General features: G+C 41.8%; 1 protein-coding gene across 5 annotated transcripts in view; it reads left to right on the top strand.

Moving 5' to 3' along the window:
- MTHFD1L (methylenetetrahydrofolate dehydrogenase (NADP+ dependent) 1 like) overlaps positions 1 to 20951 on the top strand; it is a 174077-nt gene that overhangs the window by 28519 nt on the left and 124607 nt on the right. For all 5 annotated transcript variants that reach the window (XR_006337942.1, XM_043888033.1, XM_043888036.1 and 2 more), the window contains 5 exons: positions 2094 to 2205; positions 8201 to 8289; positions 8568 to 8665; positions 11400 to 11573; positions 19293 to 19429. Coding sequence is in view for 4 of the 5 variants with exons in the window: in XM_043888033.1 (XP_043743968.1) it covers positions 2094 to 2205; positions 8201 to 8289; positions 8568 to 8665; positions 11400 to 11573; positions 19293 to 19429 (610 nt within the window). In the remaining variant the exon portion in view is untranslated. The remainder of the gene's footprint in view (positions 1 to 2093; positions 2206 to 8200; positions 8290 to 8567; positions 8666 to 11399; positions 11574 to 19292; positions 19430 to 20951) is intronic.

The following is a 20951-nucleotide window of genomic DNA, read 5'->3' on the forward strand; positions in this document are numbered from 1 at the left end:
AGCCCAAAAAAATAAAGTCTGACACTGTTTCTACTGTTTCCCCATCTATTTCCCATGAAGTGATGGGACCTCTTAATTTGTGTTCACACTGTTGTGGTTTTTCCAGTAGGGACCTCTTTTTGAATGTGATTAATACCGACTCATTCCTGTGCCTTAATAAAGGATAATGCTGATGAACAGTGAGCACCTTAAAAGCTGAAAAGCAGTTGGGCTCCTTAGTGGTACTCAGTCAATTGCTTTGCCCTATTTGCATAATCGGGCTTCCCCGATGGCTCAGTGGGTAAAGAATCTGCCTACAATGCAGGAGACAGGAGATGTGGGTTCGACTCCTGGGTCAGGAAGATCCCCTGGAGAAAGAAATGGCAACCCTCTCCCGTATTCTTGCCAGAAAAATCCCATGGACAGAGGAGTCTGGCGGGCTACAGTCAACGGGGTCACAAAGAGTCAGACAGAGCTGAGCGACTAAGCATGAGCACGATTTGCATGATCGGATTGACGAGTGTTTCTGGGATGTTAATTTGTAAGGATTGGCTTTGTTGGCTCCTGACAAGATGTGCATTTAAATTTTCACCCTGCTGCTTTATCAAGGAGCTCAGAGCTGCTCTAGAGCTTGGCTTTTTTGTTTGCAAGATTCCTAAGACTCTAGCAGATGCAGCCTCTTGCCCAGTGTTAGAGTCCTTAGCTGAGTCTGTAATGTTGTTTGGGCACTGAAGCGCTGTGACACTGGTCTGGTCCTGCCTGTACCTTTCAGCAATCCGCGTGTCCAGGCTGAAAGTGGATGAGGACCCCTACAGCCGGCTCACTTCCTGGGCCTTTGGATGGATGTGTGAGGGTAGCGGCAGTGGGGGTGTTTTTATGTTTTGTCGTCCGTTCCTGTCCGTTTGATTCTGAAGAGTCTGCCGTCAGTTGCAGGGCATTGAAGTCTGGCAAAAGCAATGATGGAAGGGTTGTCAGTCCTGGAAAGTGGAGGGCAGTCAGCCTCCCTCTTTCTGCCTCAGCAGTATTGAATATTCCAAGGCTGAGTCCACTGGGAAGATGGGATATTCCACTGAGATTCTTGGCACTCCTCAGTCTCAGTTTACTTGTCAGTTAAATGGGCATAATGACCCTCACCTCATGTATTTATGAGCTGACATGCATAACTGTCACCATTTTCCCCACGGGTCTGGGTTTCCTTCTTCAGCTCAGTCCCTCCACATATGGATGCAGTTTGTAGTCATCGGGTGCTTACTTGCTACTGGGATAGGTGGTCATTCTTTTGTTGACGCAGAGCTAATGTTTGACCCTTCTTCAGAACTGTCCTCCCAGACATGTTCCTCCAGCGCTATGTTATCAACATACAAACAGGGCAGACATGTCTTTTGTAGAAGGGGTTACATTCCAACCTTTTTCTTTAAGAAAACAAAACAAAGCGAAGCAGTTTGACAAGACACTATAACCAGGACCTCAAGGAAAATGAGATTTTTTTTTTCTAGACCAGCTCTAGCTTCCTTCTAAGTCAGGGTGCTGCGTGTGTTACCCTGCTCAGAGTACCATCTCCTCCTGCCAGCAGTGCAGTTTCCTTGGCCTCAGCCTTTTTCTCAGTATTCCAGTTAGTGGTGAAAATGTGTCAGTGCTGAAAATACACACAGTATTTATGCTGGGGCTTCCCCCATGGCTGAGTGGTGAAAGAATCCATTTGCAATGCAGGAGACACAGGTTTGATCCCTGGGTCGGCAAGATCCTCCAGAGAAATGAATGGCAGCCTACTCCAGTATTCATGCCTGGAGAATCCCATGGACCGAGAAGCCTGGTGGGCTACAGTCCATGGGGTCGCGAAGAGTCGAACACGACTTAAGCGACTCAGCATGCAGTTTATATGCTGGAGTGACTACCTGGAAGAAATTTTTAAAGCTTCCTTTCTAGGGTATGATAATCACGTTCAGTTTGCACCTAGTTCGTTCGTTAGTAAAGTGATTCTGTCAGTATATCAATGAGGAGCTGACCTCGGGAATTGCGATTGTCATCTGTTACACGGAAGGCATTTGATGCTGATCATCACATCTTTATGCTACAGTTAAAAACATGTGTGGTATTTCTCTTTCTCTTTCTAGCTGCAGGAGGCTGACATTGTGGTCTTGGGCTCACCCAAGCCGGAAGAGATTCCCCTTTCTTGGATTCAACCAGGAACTGCTGTTTTCAACTGTTCACATGATTTTCTATCAGGTAAATGGCTTCGGGTTGGTGCCAGGCCCCTGATCAAAGCAGGCGAGATTGCAATAAGAGAGACTAACCTTGTTCGGAAAGAGTATGTGCCTGAAATGATGGTCACTGTCAACATAGAAACACAGTAGGTGACCGCCTTTTCAGTTACTTATATTGGAACCATATTGTTGGGCAAAGAGCAACCAAGATGCCAACTGCAGTAGCAGCCGCCTCCCCTCCCCTCATTGACATGTCCCCTGCTGTCCTCCAGCATCAAACAGACCAGTCAGCTGTGACCTACAGCAGGCAGTTTGTATGTGTGTGAGGTAAACTAGGAATAGTATTCTCACAGTCTTTCTAAAACAGCAGAATGCTTTCTTCTAAAGCAGTCTTAGGTGAACTTCAACACATAAAAGTAGATGAAAACACAGCTGCAGAGGGATGGCAGTGGAGACCAGCTCCCCTGTGTTCATAATTTCCCTTTGCAGTGACCCCTCAAACACTTCTTGGAGCCCCAGAGTCAATTCAGAATGCTGAGAAAGTCATCCTTAGAAACAGAAGAGGTCTTGGGATGGGTGTCGATCTTTGATGGCATTTGCTCCGGGATCCAGGAATGTCCTAGATCACATCAGGTCCCTCTCAGGGTAGCGGAAGCTGTGTCAGAGCTAGGATGCCCACCCAGGGGGCCAGTGGGAGCTGATCCAGCAGGCGGACCTTTTTCTTATTCACAAAGACACTCAGGCTTTGAGAGCTTTGGACCACACCCAGCCCACCCTCTCGAGTCCCATGACCTGTGTATGCAACAGACAATGGCAGAGGAAGACAGAGAACCTTCCTTCCTTGCTGCCTGTGGCTCCCAATTTCAACATGGGGTGGGAATGCGGGGCTGTACTGAGCTGTCCAGAGGATGGTGTTTTTTTTTCTTTTCCCCCAAAGCTGGTCAAAACTTGAGCCAAAAGGGGTAGAAGTCTCTATTAGTACAGGCGTTCTAGACCTCGAAACTTAGGCAGCCTCGCAACACAGAGTGAGATAAAGAATAGTGTCTAGGAGAAAATAAATATAACTTCTGATTTGGTCACCTTGGGATGACCATTTTACATTTTTCCACTAAAAAAGCATTAAACTTAATTGTATTGGAACATAATAGAAAAGAAAGGAATATGCTAAAAGCTTTACTGGAATTCGTTTAACTATTTCTTCAAAAAGAGAAACAATGCGCCTTCCTCTTTAGGAAATGTAACTCCTCCCAGAATTGACCAATCAGATTAAAAGCCCCTTGGAGCTGAAGGGCTCAAGGTGGTGTGGGGTGTTTTGAAGGGAAGATGCTCAGGAATTTTCCAGAATGCTCATGTATTCAGCTCACAAACACACACATGAATGAAGCAATTAGAGGTACAGTATAATATGAAATGGAATTAATGGCTTTTTTTAAATACATAGAAAGCATGCTCAATTCTCTACTCAATTCTTTGAAATATATGTAGTTTGTGGGTGTAACTTTTTTTTCTGAAAAGAAAAAAATGCTTAGCCCATCAACAGTGTACGTGCACTGTTTTGGAAGGCAACTCTGCTCACCACTGAGCCACCAATGCCATGCCCTGTTTTAGTTTGCTCAGAATCCTAGTGGGACCAGGAAAGTCAGTTAAGACTTTATTGTTATTTTTTTTAAGGAATGCTTCCTTGATACAGTGTTTACTTGCTTTTTTTTTTAGAGTTTTTATGTTTAGGACCAGTGGGCACCACTGGTTGGAGATATGAGAGTTGACATCAGTGTTCTTTTGGAATCCTGTGAGCCCTACAATTACATGAAGGTTGCGTATGTTTTACAGTTGAAATGGTGCCCTGTTTCTAATATGTTTCTTTTTTAAGACCATTATTTTTTAAAAGGTATTTTAAAAACATTACATTTTGATGTAACAATTCTCTTTAGGGGGAAAAAAAACCAAGATTCTGTATATAGACAGATGGCGGTTTATTTTTAGTTTATCTGGTCCAATATTAGTAGTTTTATTGATTTTTGAGTGTCCAGAATATTACCTGACACAGTAGAAGGGCTTAGTAAATACTGTGTTGAATGAGTGACTAAACATGGATTCAGAATTATTCTCTGGTTACAGTTTTAAGTTAGTTTCAGATATAAGGACATTTCCTTAAACTTGTTCTCCACTTAAAAAAACAGGGCTGATGGGGCAGAGGCAAAGATGAAAAAACACTATGCTGATTAAACAGATGAACGTTTTCCAGTCGGCACTATTTCTAATAGCATTTCATTTTTCAGTAGTTAGAAGTTTTCGGTTTAGCAACTTTGATTAGTATGAGAATTTAATCTCTGAATAAATTGAAGAAAGGCTTTTCCCCTCTTTAAAATATGATTTTCCACTTGAAGCAAGCGAAGACCTTTTTCAAGCGTTACTAAAAAGAAAGTTGCTTTTATTTCAACTTAAGAGGAAAAGAATGTTTAATATACTTTTGATTGGGTGAAGGCAGGGCTTTATAATGAAATTTTCCTGGTCATCTTAATGGTACAGGGTTCCCCTTCCCCCCTTGTAAAAATAGATGGGATGGGGTGATTTATGATGAGGTAATTCTATAGGGTCATTTTAGTGAATACGTAATCCCCAGAGAGATTTTCATGATGGCTGATAGCCTAGAGGCAGTGCTTGGAAAACAATTACACCTAACTTGTTGGATTGGGTCCCTCTTCTGTGGCATAAGTCTCATGTTTAGATTGAAAACAGGGCCATAGCAGGGTTCAGTTGTCTAGGTACAAGAATTTTATTTTCTAAAACATTATTTCAAATGAAAGAAATGGGCTCTGATTTTGAAATGCTCTGCATGCTAAAGGTCAAAATTCATCCTCAGCAAAACCATCGTGTACCTAATATTCAGACTTAGTTTCTGATGTACCAAATGAGATAAAGGAGATACTGGTCTTATGTCTGGGGCCCAGAGAAGAGTGTCAAAATGGCAACTTAAAAGGTCAGAGTAGTTCAGAGAGAGCATCATTTGAAGCAAACGTGATTCTGTAGAGTGGGGTCAGGGGGCTACATCCCAGGACTCATGCTAATTAGAGTTGCTAAGATTCCCAGGGTGGTCTCAAAGCAGCTCCTATTTGAAAAGGGCCCTTCTGTTTTCCAGGGAAACATATTATAACACCTTAGCCTTAAATTTTCTCATTGTGGCAAGTTTGGTTACTGTAAGAAAAGTGATAAGTGAAAGGCCATCTTTTAAAGGGATTCACTGACTTGTCCCTGGAGGAAGGAGCTGTGAGCTAATGGGGAGTGTTAGTGGGAAGTGAAAAGAGCCATTTGGTTTGGGGGCCCTGCTCAACTTACAGACTGAGTGTGGACAGCCCTCCGGCTGGGGCCTGGCCTCTACATAGGCAGTGGGCGTGGTGAGGTAATGATTTCCTTTTTTGAGTCTCCTTAGTCAAGAAATTTACTAACCATGTAGTCTAGATTCCCGGAGTTACCATCTTAATTGCTTCAGTTTCTCCATATTCAGAACTTTTCATTCCATTTTAAGATTGCATTGATTCCTACTACAAAAGCAGCACAGTGGTTGTAATAGAAAAGGTTCGAAGTATATCACAGGGAAGGAAAAAAATAGCTAACTTCTGACTCAGTCAACTTGAGATATCCATCTGAGATTTTTTTCCCATTTAAAAATTACACTTCATTTTATTGGCTGGAATATAGTAGAAGGAAGAGCAAATAATACACTAAAGCATTACAGAAGTTCAGATAACCTTCTTTAAAATGAGAAATGCTGGTTCCTACAAGAGTCTTCTAAAGTTTGAGATATGTGTGTCTCTTGTGTTGTCTTTTAAACTCTTACTTGATTTTAGCTGCATTCTATTGTATGCAAGACAGTAGCTAAGAGTGTGAAATTGTTCACTGTGTAATTCTATAGGTGAAGTAATCTTCATTCACATGGGTATTCATAATTATACTCCTGGAACATCCATTTATAAGTTGAATGCAACTTTTTCTTATTTCCCCATCATTTAAAGGTAGAGGTAAGAATGAGGGAAGCATATTTCTTTTCCTTAGGGGTTGGGTAAGACCTTTAGATCAGATCTCTAGTGGTTCAAACAAAGCAGATCTTTCTCATTCTCTAGACTCTTGGCTTTTGCCTAAATATGATGTATAAAACTGAAGTGTTGCTAATCTCTTTAAACAATACATGAGGGATATGATTTTCTAACACCCTTAATACATCTGACAATAGAACATCACAAACACTTACTCTTAAGTGTTATGTTTTCTTTCTTGCAAAGGACTGTCAGGAAAATGGATAAATTTAAGAGTAGAGTGGTCCAAAAAAGAACAAGATAGTCTCTTACTTTAAAAAATTTACTGTTAGCAACATAGGCTAAAGCATTTTTACATGTGTGTTTACTTTTCACAAACTTCCTAAGTGCCGACCACAGTAGAATTCTTATAAAATGCTTCTCTGTATTTTAAAATTCAGGTAATCCTCAAACTTAATATCTTAAAATACAACTTCTTAGTTTTTTAAAAACATTTTATTTGGTTGCAGCACTTGGGATCTTTAGTTGTGGATTGCGAACTTTTAGTTATGGCATACGAGCTCTTAGTTACGGCATATGGGATCTGGTTCCCTGACCAGGGATTGAACCTGGGCCGCATGCATTGGGAGCACAGTCTTAGCCACTGGATCATCAGTTCAGTTCAATTCAGTCGCTCAGTTGTGTCTGACTGCGACCCCATGAACCGCAGCACGCCAGGCCTCCCTGTCCATCACCAACTCCCGGAGTTTACCCAAATCCATGTCCCTTGAGTTGGTGATGCCATCCAACCATCTCATCCTCTGTCGTTCCCTTCTCCTCCTGCCCCCAATCCTTCCCAGCATCAGGGTCTTTTCCAGTGAGTCAGCTCTTCACATCAAGTGGCCAAAGCATTGGAGTTTCACCTTCAACATCAGTCCTTCCAATGAACACCCAGGACTGATCTCCTTTAGGATGGACTGGTTGGCTCTCCTTGCAATCCACGAGACTCTCAAGAGTCTTCTCCAACACCACAGTTCAAAAGCATCAATTCTTCAGCGCTCAGCTTTCTTTATAGTCCAACTCTCACATCCATACACGACTACTGGAAAAACCATAGCCTTGACTAGATGGACCAAGGAAGTCCTAATTTTCTCAGTTTTGATGGAGAGTTGGCTCTGTCACTTTTTTTTTTAAATAATTTTATTTATTTGTTTCCTTTCGGCTTGCTGGGTCTTTGTTGCTACTCAGGCTTTCCTCTAATTGCAGCAAGTGGGGGCTACTCTGTAGTTGCAAGGAGGGAGTGTCTCACTGTAGTGGCTTCCCTTGTTGCAGAGCACGGGCGCTGGGGCGCACGGGCCGCAACAGTTGTGGTTCCAGGGCTCTGGAGCACGGGCTCAGTAGTTGTGGCAAATGGGCTTAGTTGTTTCACACACGGCATGTGGGATCCTCCTGGACCAGGGATCGAACCTGTGTCTCCTGCATTGGGCACACATGTTCTTTACCTCTGAGCCCGGCTCTGTCACTTTTAGGACAAGGATTTTATAAAGTCTGATCTTTCACATAGCACTTTACCTGGGCTTATTCTGTAGGCATTTAGGTCTTCCTTTTTATACTTTGTAATCATACATGGAATTGCTTTGACTTTATATGTGTTGTTTAATCATACATATAACATGCCAGGCACTTTTCATACCATATCCCATCCAGTTCTCACAAAACTCTGTGAGGTTGAACAACATTAATTAACAAGCCCAAAGTCACAATTGCCAGTAAGAGGTAGAGGCAAGATTTTAATCCAGTCAAACTCTAAATCTGTGGCCCAGTTGGGAGCCCGAAGGCTATGCCAGGACCTATCTGGTGACCTACTATCTGTAGCTATGCCATGACACGCTCACTTCCTTGGTTGAAAATGAGAACGTCGTTCATCATCTTGGCATTTTACAGGGAAAAAACAGTAGGCTACAAATGACGATATGCTGAAAGTCTTTTTTTTCCCTTCCCCAGGGAAGGCTGCATGCGTTTCTCCTGGCGCCCATGGTATTAGTCCCATCGCCAAAGATGTGAGTCTCCTTGCTGCTGCTCTGCGGATTCAGGTTTGTCTAACCCAGTTATTTGAGAATTTTTAAATTAATGAATGCAAACTTTTTAAAATTGAACTTGAATCTCACGTTTTCTTTTTTTAAGAAAATCCTACACATTTAATTACATGTGAGTAAAATTATTCCCGAGGTCCACTTGGATTATTTTGCAACTTTTGTTCCTTTTCATGACACAGTATCCCTGAATGATGCTTAGTATTTTCATAGTTTAGATACGTAAGCCGTCAGCTTTTACTTGTCTAACATCCCTTCCTTCCCACCCCCTATTAAAGAACATGGTCAGCAGTGGAAGGAGATGGCTCCGTGAGCAGCAGCACCGCAGATGGAGACTTCACTGCTTGAAACTTCAGCCTCTGTCCCCTGTACCAAGGTATTCAGGTGATTTGTTTATACTATCAGCTCACCTTAGATACCCAAAGTTATCCATTGAATGGGGGCACAACTCAGGGTCTTGTGGCTTTGATGGTAGATAGTGTTCTCTAATCAAATTGCAGCACTGTTTTTTCTGTCCTTTAATTCCTCCAAAATTAAATAATAATGAGCATGTTTACCATATTCTATCGATTCTAAGATGTAGATTTTTTCATACTTCTGAAATCAGCACGCACATTCCTCTCAAAGATGTATCTTGTATTCAGTGGTAGTGTTTTTTCTTAAAATAACAGCACCTCAGATTTGACAAAATATGGTACTTTTTGGAATATGCTTGTCCTTGTCAGAGATGCCCAACACACACAGTCAGCTTGGCCTGAAGGGCCTTGTAGGTTTCTATGCTGGGGGTGAATGACCAACCAAACCAATCACCATTCCACGTGGGAGTGGAGCTCCGCTTTCTTCAGAACATAGTGGTATTTGCTCTCTGACGGGACACTCTGGGACAGTCCAGATGGATATTTTCTTGAGTGATAGTTAATGAAGTGAAAGCTACATATTCCCTCTGTGTGAATTTGGAAATGCAAACTGCAGGACAGTCTCAGCATGTGATTTTAGAACAGTTCGTTAGATAAGCTATCTCAGCCAGATAGATTACAGATGCATTTTCCAGCCTCAGAGTGAATCCCCTATGGTTGCCCCTCTATTACTGAATTGGCCCAACCCCCTTCCTGCAGGAGGCACCCTTAAGGCCAGCGATTAAACAGGTGATCCTGCCTGCTGTCTTGGAATACACAGAATGTAGGCGATAACACCACCAGGAATTGACTCATTTTTCACTTGATAACCAGTTGCTTTTCAGAACTGACCTGTTTCCTTGGGTCACAGCCAACCACTATGATTCGATTATACCCACCAGGCTGGTGAAACCCTCCAAGCTGTGTTTTCACTCTTCAAATAGACTAAACATCTTAGTCATCTTCTGGTTCATTAATACATACATTCCAAGGAATGTTCTTTGTCCTAATCATCCCTATATTAGTGCCATCTGTTTCATAAAATATTTCTTGATTACTTATGTTGTTATCGCACCTTCATTTTTAGAAGTCAGTGAGTTAGTTCTATTCACAGAGAGCTTAGAGAAAATTGAGAAGAACTCGGCCAAATTGTGTACCAAACTCTTTGTACAGATAAATCCACTTGGAGGGGAAAAGCCCTTAAATTGCTTAAGCAAATCTGACTTCTAGAGCCACTGGGGAAAGAAAGTCAGGGTGAGTAGTTTATAAATCACTCAGAAAATCAGAATGATGTCACCGTCACTCTTCAGCTAGTGAAGAGAAAACCTGGGAGATATTCCAAGAGTAGCCTGTTCAATTTAGGAGATTGTGGGAGGAGAGAGACAGAAAAAAAGGTGTAGCCAGGAAGGCAAAATGAAGTGGGACCGTGGTCAGTGAAGCAGGGCGGAGACCCAGAAAGGAAAATGCTAGGGGTTCTGGGGGAGAGGTTAGATGTGTGTGTAGTCACTTAGTCACGTCTGATCCCGTGGACTGACTGTAGCCCACCAGGCTCCTCTGTCCATGGAATTCTCCAGGCAAAAATACTGGAGTGGGTTGCCATATCCTTCTCCAGGAGATCTTCCCCACTCAAGGATCAAACCCGGGTCTTCTGTACTGTGGGCAGATTCTTTACTGTCTGAGCCACCTACCTTGCTGCAGTCACAGAACTCCACCCACATCCGGGCCAAGACACCCTTCCCTCTCTCCAGCTCAAGTGTATATTGAAAGTAGGTTTTCTGTGACTTCTTGCACAAAGGTCAGGCTTCATGGGTCATGGAGGAGAACACCAGATAATGTGAGGGCTGAGAGTAGATTGTCTGCAGTAGCAACAGAAAAAAATAGAGCCTGCTGGTGGAGAGACCGCTGTGCCCCAAAATTGGGGCTCCAGGACCAATCAGGAGACAGCTGCTCCATCAGACATCAGCCCCCCAGACTAAGTCACAGACAGGTGGATCGGACAAAATCCCGATAAGAGAAGCAGCTGAGCTCAGAAGCCTTCTGAGAAGCTTAGCACATGCTGATTTCTATAGCATTCCTGTTAAGATGAGCGGCAACGTGTGCATCATTGTTTGCCCAGCGACACTCCAGAGTTCCTAAAATTTCCTGTGTCTGAAGTTGAGCTTCAGGGCACTAGCTCCATTTACCGACAGTTATGTAATTAATGAAATATTTTGAAATGCAGTTTTGGACTTGAACTAGGGAAGCGATAGGAAAAGTATGGACACAGATGAAACACAAGAGCATTTCCACATATTTGAATCGCCAAGAGACACATGTGGCTAGCCCAGTAGGAAAGCATTATGCAATAAGCCTGTATTCCTGGTTAAAGAATTCAGCGATGACCCATAGAAGACCTTGTGCTCTAATCATGGTTTTATCTTTAAGGGTGGCCTTTGGGCACATAGTATATGCCGTCTCCTTTCCTATGGCAGAGGTGTATCCTTATACCTGGGCAGAAGTTTAGAATTATGAGTTTTAGAGTTGTTTCTCTATCTAAAGGAACGTCCTGTTTTCTCATGTACTTTAATTGTTAGCAGTTGTACATAATCCTACTTGGCGAAAAGGACCACAAGGCATTTGATTTAATTGTTGGCGTAGTGGGTGGATGTTTTCTACACTAGCAGCGACCACCTAAGCTGAGCAGACTCTCTTACCTCTTCTGTTCCCCCCACCCAGTGATATCGAGATTTCGAGAGCACAGACTCCAAAAGCTGTGGAGATCCTTGCCAAGGAGATAGGATTGCTTGCAGATGAAATTGAAATCTATGGCAAAAGCAAAGCCAAAGTACGTTTGTCCTTGCTGGAAAGGTTAAAGGATCAAGCAGATGGAAAATACGTCTTGGTTGCTGGGTAAGAACAATTTTTTAAATCTCTTTTACTAAGAATTCACGTTTATAAAACTCTGTACCCTATTTATATCGCCACACCCCTCCAATCCATCCTCTTCTCCAACTTTGACATTATTTTGTCCATTTCACTTGGTACTCCTTCATCTGATGTGGGATAAGTTTTTATTTTCAGTGCAAACCAAATGAGTCCCCTCCACAGAATGTAAAGTGTAACGAGTTCCTAATCCAGGGCTTGGCTTTCTGTTTCTCATATTGTGTTTTGATCACCCTGGTTCCGCCTTGAATTTTTCATTTTGCTTTTCATGATTAAAATCAAAGTAAGAATTGAAAGTAAAAATATTTTGAGCTGAACATTGTGCTTTTTTGGGTTCTCCTTAGAAATAACATTAGAAAATTAACAGATACTTGTGTGAGATGTCAGACTTTTCAGTTAGTAACCTTAATATTTATGATTTTGCATTATAAAAACTCATTTCTCTTTCTTGCATTTCAGAATTAATGTTGGGTTGTTTACATTTATGTCACTCATTTTATAAAAGGCAAATGCATAGTTTTCTTGTGAAGAAGCATTGGCTTTATTTTGCCTCTTTAAAAAAAAAAAAATACGTTCACCAGCTGAAGAATGATAGAAAACAAGCGATTTCAAATATTTATTTAATGTGACCCGAGGGAACATCAGGAGACCATATAAATTCCTTTGTTGTCTTGAAATGCCATTGCATTGACTTACTAATGATATATAGGCCAAGGCTTGGGGCACAAAACCTTATTTATTAACAGGAAGAGACGTTTCTTTTATAACTGGACTTGACTCATCGTTGAGTTGTTTTTTACATATCTAATTATTCATGTAAGTGCTCTCTTTTTCTGGTTATAAAAATCATGCATACTTGTAAAATTTGAAAAATACAGAAAGTTATAAACAAAGTATAGACAGCTGTTCACATTTGAGACCATCTTGACACAGATGCAGTCCGTCATAAATGCTGTCGTGCTGCACACGCCCTTCTGTAAGCAAGCAGATTATTAACAGTATGTTGTATACCTATCTCCATGTGAGTCAGCGTAGAGCTATGTTATTTTGCCTGACTGCATGACATGCTACCGCTCACATCCAGGTTCTTCAGTGTTCTGGGGGACGGGACTGGGAGTGGTGGTAATGGTGGTAAAAATACCTGGCATGAGGGTGGGGTCCATTTTACAATCTTCCCAGCATTGAGAAGCACATCTGTGGCTCAGCCACTGATAATACAGCATGTTTCTAATTCTTCGAGTGTGTTGAGGCAGAAAAAATGGTCTGAAAATATCATAGAGATGTCCCATAATTTATTTAACCAGTTGTCTGTTGACGGGGTCTTAAATTGTTTCCCATTTTTGGCCATTATAAATCGTGCTGAAATCAACAATCACGAGCGTGCATCTTTGTACTTTTATCCAATGATGTTCTTAGGAAAGAAATCCCTAGAGATGAACTCAATTTTTCATTCCTGCAAATAGAGATAAAAGTACAAATAAAGCAAGATAGCATCCTTAGTATCACTTTGTTAATGGTATAGTGATTTCTTTACAGTTCTTCCTCTTCCTCCTTTACCCTCCCACCTCCTTGTCCTCGTCTCAGTCTTCTTTGGTTATTGTTTTCTTAAAGGGATGGAGGGCTAGAGTCATTCTGTGACTGTGTTTTTAAGGAATTCATACCTTGCTGCAGCTCCTCAATTCTGTGGCTTAAACCTCTCTCAGTCCTCCAGACTCATGACAGCTAGATTCCCAATCCTAGTGGGATCCTCTCCAACCTAGGAACCCCAACACTAATGTCCCCATAACTGAGCTTCAGGAAGCCTCTTCGAGAGCAGATGTTGGCCCCATCGGAAGCACCCTCTGGAGCAGATCTGTGGAAGGAGCCAGCTGACTTGGGGGAACTCCTGGGTCCAAGATTTTGGAGTAAATATCTAGGCATCATTGCTTTTCTGGAAGTGTACTTGATAAGAGTTTGTTTACAGTGAATTCATTAACTCTTAGACATGAAAAGTGAAAGTCGCACAGTCATGTTCAACTCTGAGATCCCATGGACTATAGCCTCTTCCATGGAATTCTCCAGGCAAGAATACTGGAGTGGGTTGTCATTTCCTTCTTCAGGGGATCTTCCCACTCAGGGATTGAACCTGGGTATCCTGCATTGCTGGCATATTCTTTACCAACTGAGCCACTCAGGAAGTGCTATTAGACATGTAGGACATGAAGAACTTCCAAAGCAAATTGAGCATCTTATCCACATATTTGTCATCCCTTCTCCCAGGCTTTAAGTGCTCTTGGTAAGCAGGTTTGCTGGTTTTCTCACCCCGCTTAAGAGCGGAGGGATTAGGAAAACTCAGGAAGATGCGGTCTCAGTTGATGAAGGAGGAATCAGGCAGGCATTTTCCACATGGAGTGGCTCTGTTTTGAGATTGTCAGTATTGGAAGTAAAAGCACAAATCTAGACGAGACCCTGCCCTTCACTGGGAGCACAGTATTGGTATTTCTGAAACAAAGCCTCTGATGGTATCATTATCAGATTCCTAACCTGAAGTCATACCATCAAGGCCTGGCCTCCAGCCACATGCTGGAGAGTGCCCACCTGCCTGGCCGTCTAGGATTGTCACTACATGTTGGCCCATACCCAGTAGGGCATGGTTCTGCCCTGGCTCTGCTGGCCTTTGTGTGAGCTGAAGAAGACTGAAGAAAACTGGCTGTATGTTGTACATGGAAGTGAAAATTAAACCTGAATTCTCAAGTAGAGGTTTAACCCCAAGAGATCAACAGTTGTTTTTCTAAAACGGTGCTATAAATTCCCTTACAGACCTATGAAGGAACGAAAATCCGAATTGTATTTCTTTCACCTGCACTGAAAAAGAAGCCACGAATGTAGGACTTTGAGATGTATATATGCATCTGTCACAGAGTTTGATGGTTTTTAGAAAATAAATACCTCACTACATTCTATAAGACAGGAAGGAATAAACTCCCTTCACCAACTCAACAAGGGATATCTTCTTAAGTGTGTAAACTGCCTTTGTTATCTAATCTTTTAATAGCCGCATGTTAGAAATCAGTTTAAAACAGCAAGACAGTCATTTTATTTGTAGTCTAAAATGAAAACTTCATTTGAAATAAAATCATCTTTCATTTTGGCCAGGTCAGTGATGGAAAAGTGACATTATCAAGCCATTCTACACATGGTTGCAGCTTCTTTAGAAATATAAATTACCCATCCATTAAATGGAGAGTTTTTTTCCTTTTCCTGAAAGGTATTTTTTTTAATCTGAAAATTACTTTGTTCCATTGACTAAAAATTTAGCATAAAGAAAAGTTAAAAGGAGAAGACAATCTCTTATTACTCAGAAGTATTCAAAATATTTATATTTTCTTCCAGAATTTTATCTCTGCTTCTATCCTTTTTTACACATTGAAATCATGTCATAAATACTGTTTTGTGTCCTGCTTTTATCCCTGAATACTGTAAGTCTTTTCTCATGCTGTATGAAAATTCAAATTCCCAAGTAATTTTTCAATAGACTTAAATAACAAATATTTGCTATTGTACATTTGAATTCATGTACAGATGTGACTTAAGCATATCAACAGTGGGATTAAACTATAAAACCGTGGGATTAAAAACAATCTTCTACTATTAATAACCCAAATGCAAAACAGATTAATTCGTTTTTAAAAGCTATCCTTCAAACTTTAGTATTTCTTATTCCATCAGAATCATCTGTATTTCATCAGCTACACTTTGCATGGTATTTACACCTACACATCACTTTATTTGCTCTGCCTGACAAAATGAAAAGTATTGGGAATTGTTCACGGAAAGATGCCAAAAGAATCTTAGGGGCTCTTGAGTTTTACATATTTTCCCAGTTACACTAATGAAAAGGAATTTGTTTGAGAACTTGACTCGGAGTGCAGCTGCAAGGCGTTGAGAGTGTATGGGCCTCCATCCGTCCTTCACTGATTTCCATACAGAAATTTTTAGAATTTCTCTGAATCGCGTGGACTGAGCGTGTCAAATCCGTGAATACACTGAATTTCACATTAAAGAAAACTTAACTATTCACATCACTATTTTTCCCCTCTAGAGTGCTAAATACCTGATTTGATTTTATTTATCTTTTAATGCTTCAAACAATTTTGGTCAGTGTAAAAATAACTCGATTGGCTTTTCTAAAGTTTCAGTTTTCTGCTTTGGGTAAGTATTTAAAGATCTGTGAGTTTTTCTTCTGTTCACATGACTTGCAGAGCAGAACAAAATATTTAGAAGCAACCAGGGACTTTGAACTGTTGGCCTCAGTCAGTTGTGATGGGAAACACAACCGAGTGAACCACGATTACCCATTTTTATCATTAGGTTTAAAAAGGTTTTGAAAAAACCTTCCAAATCCTGCAGATGCCTGGGATGAGCATTACGTATTCAAATCCTCTTTAAGCAAAGAACTTTGGAGTTCACGGTTCAACCCATGGCTAATGGCAATAATACTGTCCAACAGGATTCTAGATCTCAAGAAACGGATCAATTTTATGACTTCTTTCTGCATAAGCAATCTCTTTGACCTTTGAGTAAATGGTAAGCTTCTTTTAGTATGAGTCCAAAATGTCACGAGGACTTTCCAGGTGGCTCAGTGGCAAAAAGACTCTGCCTGCCAAGCAGAAGACGCAGTTTGATTCCTGGGTCAGGAAGATTCCCCTTGAGAAGGAAACGGCAATCCACTCCAGTATTCTTGCCTGGGAAATCCCATGGACAAAGGAGCCTGGTGGACTATGGTCCATGGGATCACAGATTCAGGCATGACTTAGCGACTAAACAACAACAAATTGTCACAGAGTACTTTAGTTCATTGTTTACCTGTAGTTGACAATGAATAACAGTTTGTCTTAGGAAAGGTGTCATTTCTTTTCCTAACGTGTTTTGCTCATCTGTTCTTGGATGTGTGACAGAAACGCAGTAGAAATAGTCCTTCACTTCAGCACACTTGTAGTAATAATGCTTCAGAAAAGTTAGAGAATAAGCATGAAATGGTTCCTGTGGGAGGGAGCAGGTGACTCTCCGGGAGGAGATGAAGAAGATAATGAAGCAAAGCCACAGTTCCATCTCCATGAAGTTCTTAAAGAAAAGGAAGTTAGGTTAACATGGCGCTTGTCCTTTCCTAAGTCACCTGAATCATTGGGAACCTGAGCTAAAGATCGTGAGACAACAATTAAGCCAAATTTTGATGCCAAATGTAGGAATGAGGCAAAGTAAAATTTTTATTGTAACCCTCTTTTGATCGCTCCCCATAAATACTTCCTACTTTCTGGTTTTCCTGAATTGTATTAGTTGGCAGAACGCGAAGCAGTCCTATGTTTCTAATTAAGAGTTGGACGGTTAGCTGAAGCTTTTGGGAGGTCATCTCTGGGCGTGTCTGCTTTTGGCTCTCTCCAGCAGCGATGTGAGTGATCCTTGGGGATGAAAATATAATCCTTCTTGTGACATATTTAAGTCAAGCCTGTATTCAAGTAAAGCCCGTATTCCTTTGCAGGCTGTAAAGGCCACTATAGTACTTAACCTACCCTACGTGTGACCTGCATTTTCTTGAAGGTCATGACGCCTGTGGCTTTTGGCTGGAGCTGTGATTCTCCAAGCAGCGTTCTGGTGGGCTCACCAGCTATGCTGTCGCTAAATCTGTGACTGATTATCACTGGACCACCTTTGAGGCTGTGGCCACTTCCTTGGTCCCCCTGTCCCACCTGTCTCCTGTCAAGGCTTCCCTCTCATTCTTAATTTCCTTTTGCTCTTTTCTTCCAACTGTCCCCTTAGAAACAGTGTTCTTAACAATTCTGTCTTTATCCCTTTTGTCCTTTTTTAACTCTCACTGAGTGGTCATCCCCATTCCCATGCTTTATGTGATTCATTGTCCATAAGAACTTACATCCATAGAGAGAACCTAGTGACATCAGACCATTTGCCTGGATTTAATTTCCTGGTTTATTAATCCAGGTGGCCTTGAGCAGGTTGCTTAAAATTGCTGTGCCTTGGTGTCCTCATTTATCAAAGGAAGATAAAAATTAACCCAGTAAATATAAAGCACAGGACCTAGGATATGAATTACCCCAAACTGACTCTCACTTTTATCTGGCTAATGCTTATTCATTTGTCAGGTATCAGATGTCACTTCCTCCAGGAAGTCTTCTTGATGTCCCAAATCTAATTAGATCATCCTTCTGCATACTCTCAAGATACAGTCTTACTGCCATTTCCCCTGTCTCAGCATTTCTCCAACTCATTGTAAATGCCAGTTTAGCTCTCCATATCTCCCATCGGCTGTGTGGCTTCCTGCTAGCTCAGACAGCCTGCAATGCAGGAGAACCAGGTTTGATCCCTGGGTTGGGTAAAATCCTCTGGAGAAGGGAATGGCAACTCACTCGAGTATTCTTGCCTGGAGAATCCCACAGACAGAGGAGTCTAGCGGGCTACAGTTTGTGTGTTCGCAAACAGTCAGACATGACTGAGCGACTAACCCTACACTACTACTATCTCCCACTGTCTTTAAGCTCTGTGAGGTCAGCAGTGGAGTCCAACATGGTTATCATTGTGTCCCCAGGGTCTAATAACCTGGGCTTAGTGCTAGTCAAGATATATTTGCTGAAAGAGTGATTGTATAGCCGTGGTGGTCTGAGATAGTTGTGTTGCTTCTTTGGGGTCACATCGATGCATTTTGCAGGTCAGAAAACTCTGTCATCAGTTTTGCTGTGTTTGAGTGTCCTAGACAATTTGGCTCATACCCTCTAACTCATAGAAGACTAAACTGTAAGCCCAAAGAAGTTTTAAAAACTTGTAGCACTGATTAGAATATGCTGAGGAACAATTTCATGGGTCTTTTCTTGGGAATGTAATACTCATCTGTCCTGTTCCTTCTACTGTGAACATGTGATGCTTGGCTTTTTAGGGTGTGTACACAATGGTGAGCCCCCAGAGCAGAGGTGACCTCCTTAGTGTGTTTAGGGGCTGTGGACTTATTCCTTCTAAATATTTGCGGGGTTGTTGTATGGGAAGGGAGTCAGCTAAGTGGGTCTGTAGGAGGCTACGGGAATGCTAACATCCCTGCTTTAGGACAAAGAACTTGTCTAACTGTAAAAGTTATCATGAAATGAATGGGCCACCCTGGAGGTAATGAGCATCCAGCCTGGTTTGTGTTCAAACACGGCTAGAAAAGCCACGGACATTGATGGCAAGAAGGAGATAAATGAGTGGGGACATTAGAGTCCCATCTAATGGACAAGTCTGGCCACACGTCACCGTGTATGGACCACTGACTTAGGCTCGGTGCCCACATAACACCCTCAGTAAATGGCCCTGGAAGAACAAATGCCAAATTATCCATCAGCAAGAAATGACATCAGCTTAATTATTAAATCACTTTGATAGATGTTTATGCCATTTCCTGAAGTTGATAATGTTATTGGCACTACTGCTAAATAACTTTTCTTAATTGGCTCTCTTGATAGGGGTGTATCTGTATCTTGACTTTTAAGTGTGGACTTTGTGATGTAAATGAACCACAAAGGTCCCAGGAAGTTGAGTGATTCAGGGATTTTGGCGTGGCCTGGTCTCTACTGGTCTCCTTCGATTGGTTCTTGTACCATAGGTTGATTTTGCATAAGTTGTCTAGAAAACATTATTAAAGTTAGTGTTTTTTCCCCAAATCAGGATCACACCCACCCCTCTTGGAGAAGGAAAAAGTACAGTTACAATTGGGCTTGTACAGGCATTGACTGCGCATCTGAACGTCAACTCCTTTGCCTGTCTCAGGCAGCCTTCTCAAGGACCGACTTTCGGAGTTAAAGGTAATTTATTTAACAGCTAGTATATACATTGGAAAAGACCCGGATACTGGGAAGGGTTGAGGGGAGAAGGAAAAGGAGGGGACAGAGGATGAGCTGGTGGGATGGCATCATTGACTCAGTGGACACGAGTTGGGGCAAACTCTGGGAGACAGTGAAGGACCGGGAAGCCTGGCGTGCCACAGTCCATGGGGTCTCAATGAGTCAGACATGACCAAGCGACTGAACAGCAGCAACAACAAATACTTTTCAGAGCAAAATTCATCACCAGCAAATGTGGAACTGGTCCATTTCGTCCCTACAAGCACGCCCCACTCCCCAGCGCACCACCCTGCACTCAGTAGGTGGAGGTCTCCTGGACTTGGGCCTCCCGCCGAGAGAGCTGCAGGCGGAGGTCTGAGTGGAGGTCCCCAGGAAACCCATCCCCTTCCTTCACTCAGACAGTGATCCATCCAGCTTTTGCTCAGGATTCCAGCTTTGAGCAGAAGCCCTCCATTTCACAGTTCCTTCTCTGCTGAGTGGTTTTAAAATGCTGCCGTTCATACCATTGTTTTATCATCCCTGCCAAGGTAGAGGTGTTTGCATCGAAACAGTTAGAGACCCCTAGGTCGGCCCCCAAGCCTTATCTCATCAGAGCTGCCGTGGGGGGCCGCAGGAGCTCTGGAAGCTGACTGTGGACTGGGACATGAGATGAAATTCCTCTGTGGCTGTGGGTGTGCTGAGATCTGGCTCCTGCATGTCCGCTCGTCTCTTTTCATCGATTTATCATGAATCATTCTTCAGCTCACTTTGTAACAGCATTCATTGCCACAGTTCTTGTTCTCAGTACTTTGTGGTTTTTAGCAGTATTATATTTCTATTGCTGTTACAAGTATTAATAACTCCTAACTTTAAGTACTCTTAAAATGTCATATATTATGTAGTCCAGTGAACACTAGACTTGGACAAGAAGGCTGGGGTTTTATTTGTGGCTATCTTTCTTACCGCTGTGTGACCTTTAGCCAGTCATAACCTCTCTGAGCCACAATTGTAAAAGGCATATAGTACTAGGCTTACCAATTTGTTGTGAGGACCAAATAGGATATAAAAATAAGGTAAACTAAGATAATAATGGACGCAGAAGGTATTGTTTTAGGAAAGAGAAGTCTTTTTAATGTGATAACTTTACTATTTTGAAGGATAAGCATTATGACAAATCATATATACTATTCACTAAAATAAACTGATAGAGTCTATAATCTGTAAATCTGTTTATCAGGTAGATTTTATTTAGGAAACATTTTTCGGTACTTAAATTCATGTGCATTTTATTTAAAAATTTTTTTTAAAAATTCTTATTGAAGTGTAGTTGCTTTATAGTACTATGCTAGTTTCTACTATATAGCAAAATGAATCAGCCATATATTTACATATATCCCCTCCCTGCTGGGATGACCACAGAGCATTGAGTAGAGTTCCTGGAGGTGTACAGTATGTTCTCAGTTAGAAAACTAACATCTATTTTCTACATAGTATCAATAGTGTA

Source organism: Cervus elaphus, chromosome 26 (assembly GCF_910594005.1).
Source record: "Cervus elaphus chromosome 26, mCerEla1.1, whole genome shotgun sequence".
Taxonomy (NCBI): Eukaryota; Metazoa; Chordata; class Mammalia; order Artiodactyla; family Cervidae; genus Cervus; species Cervus elaphus.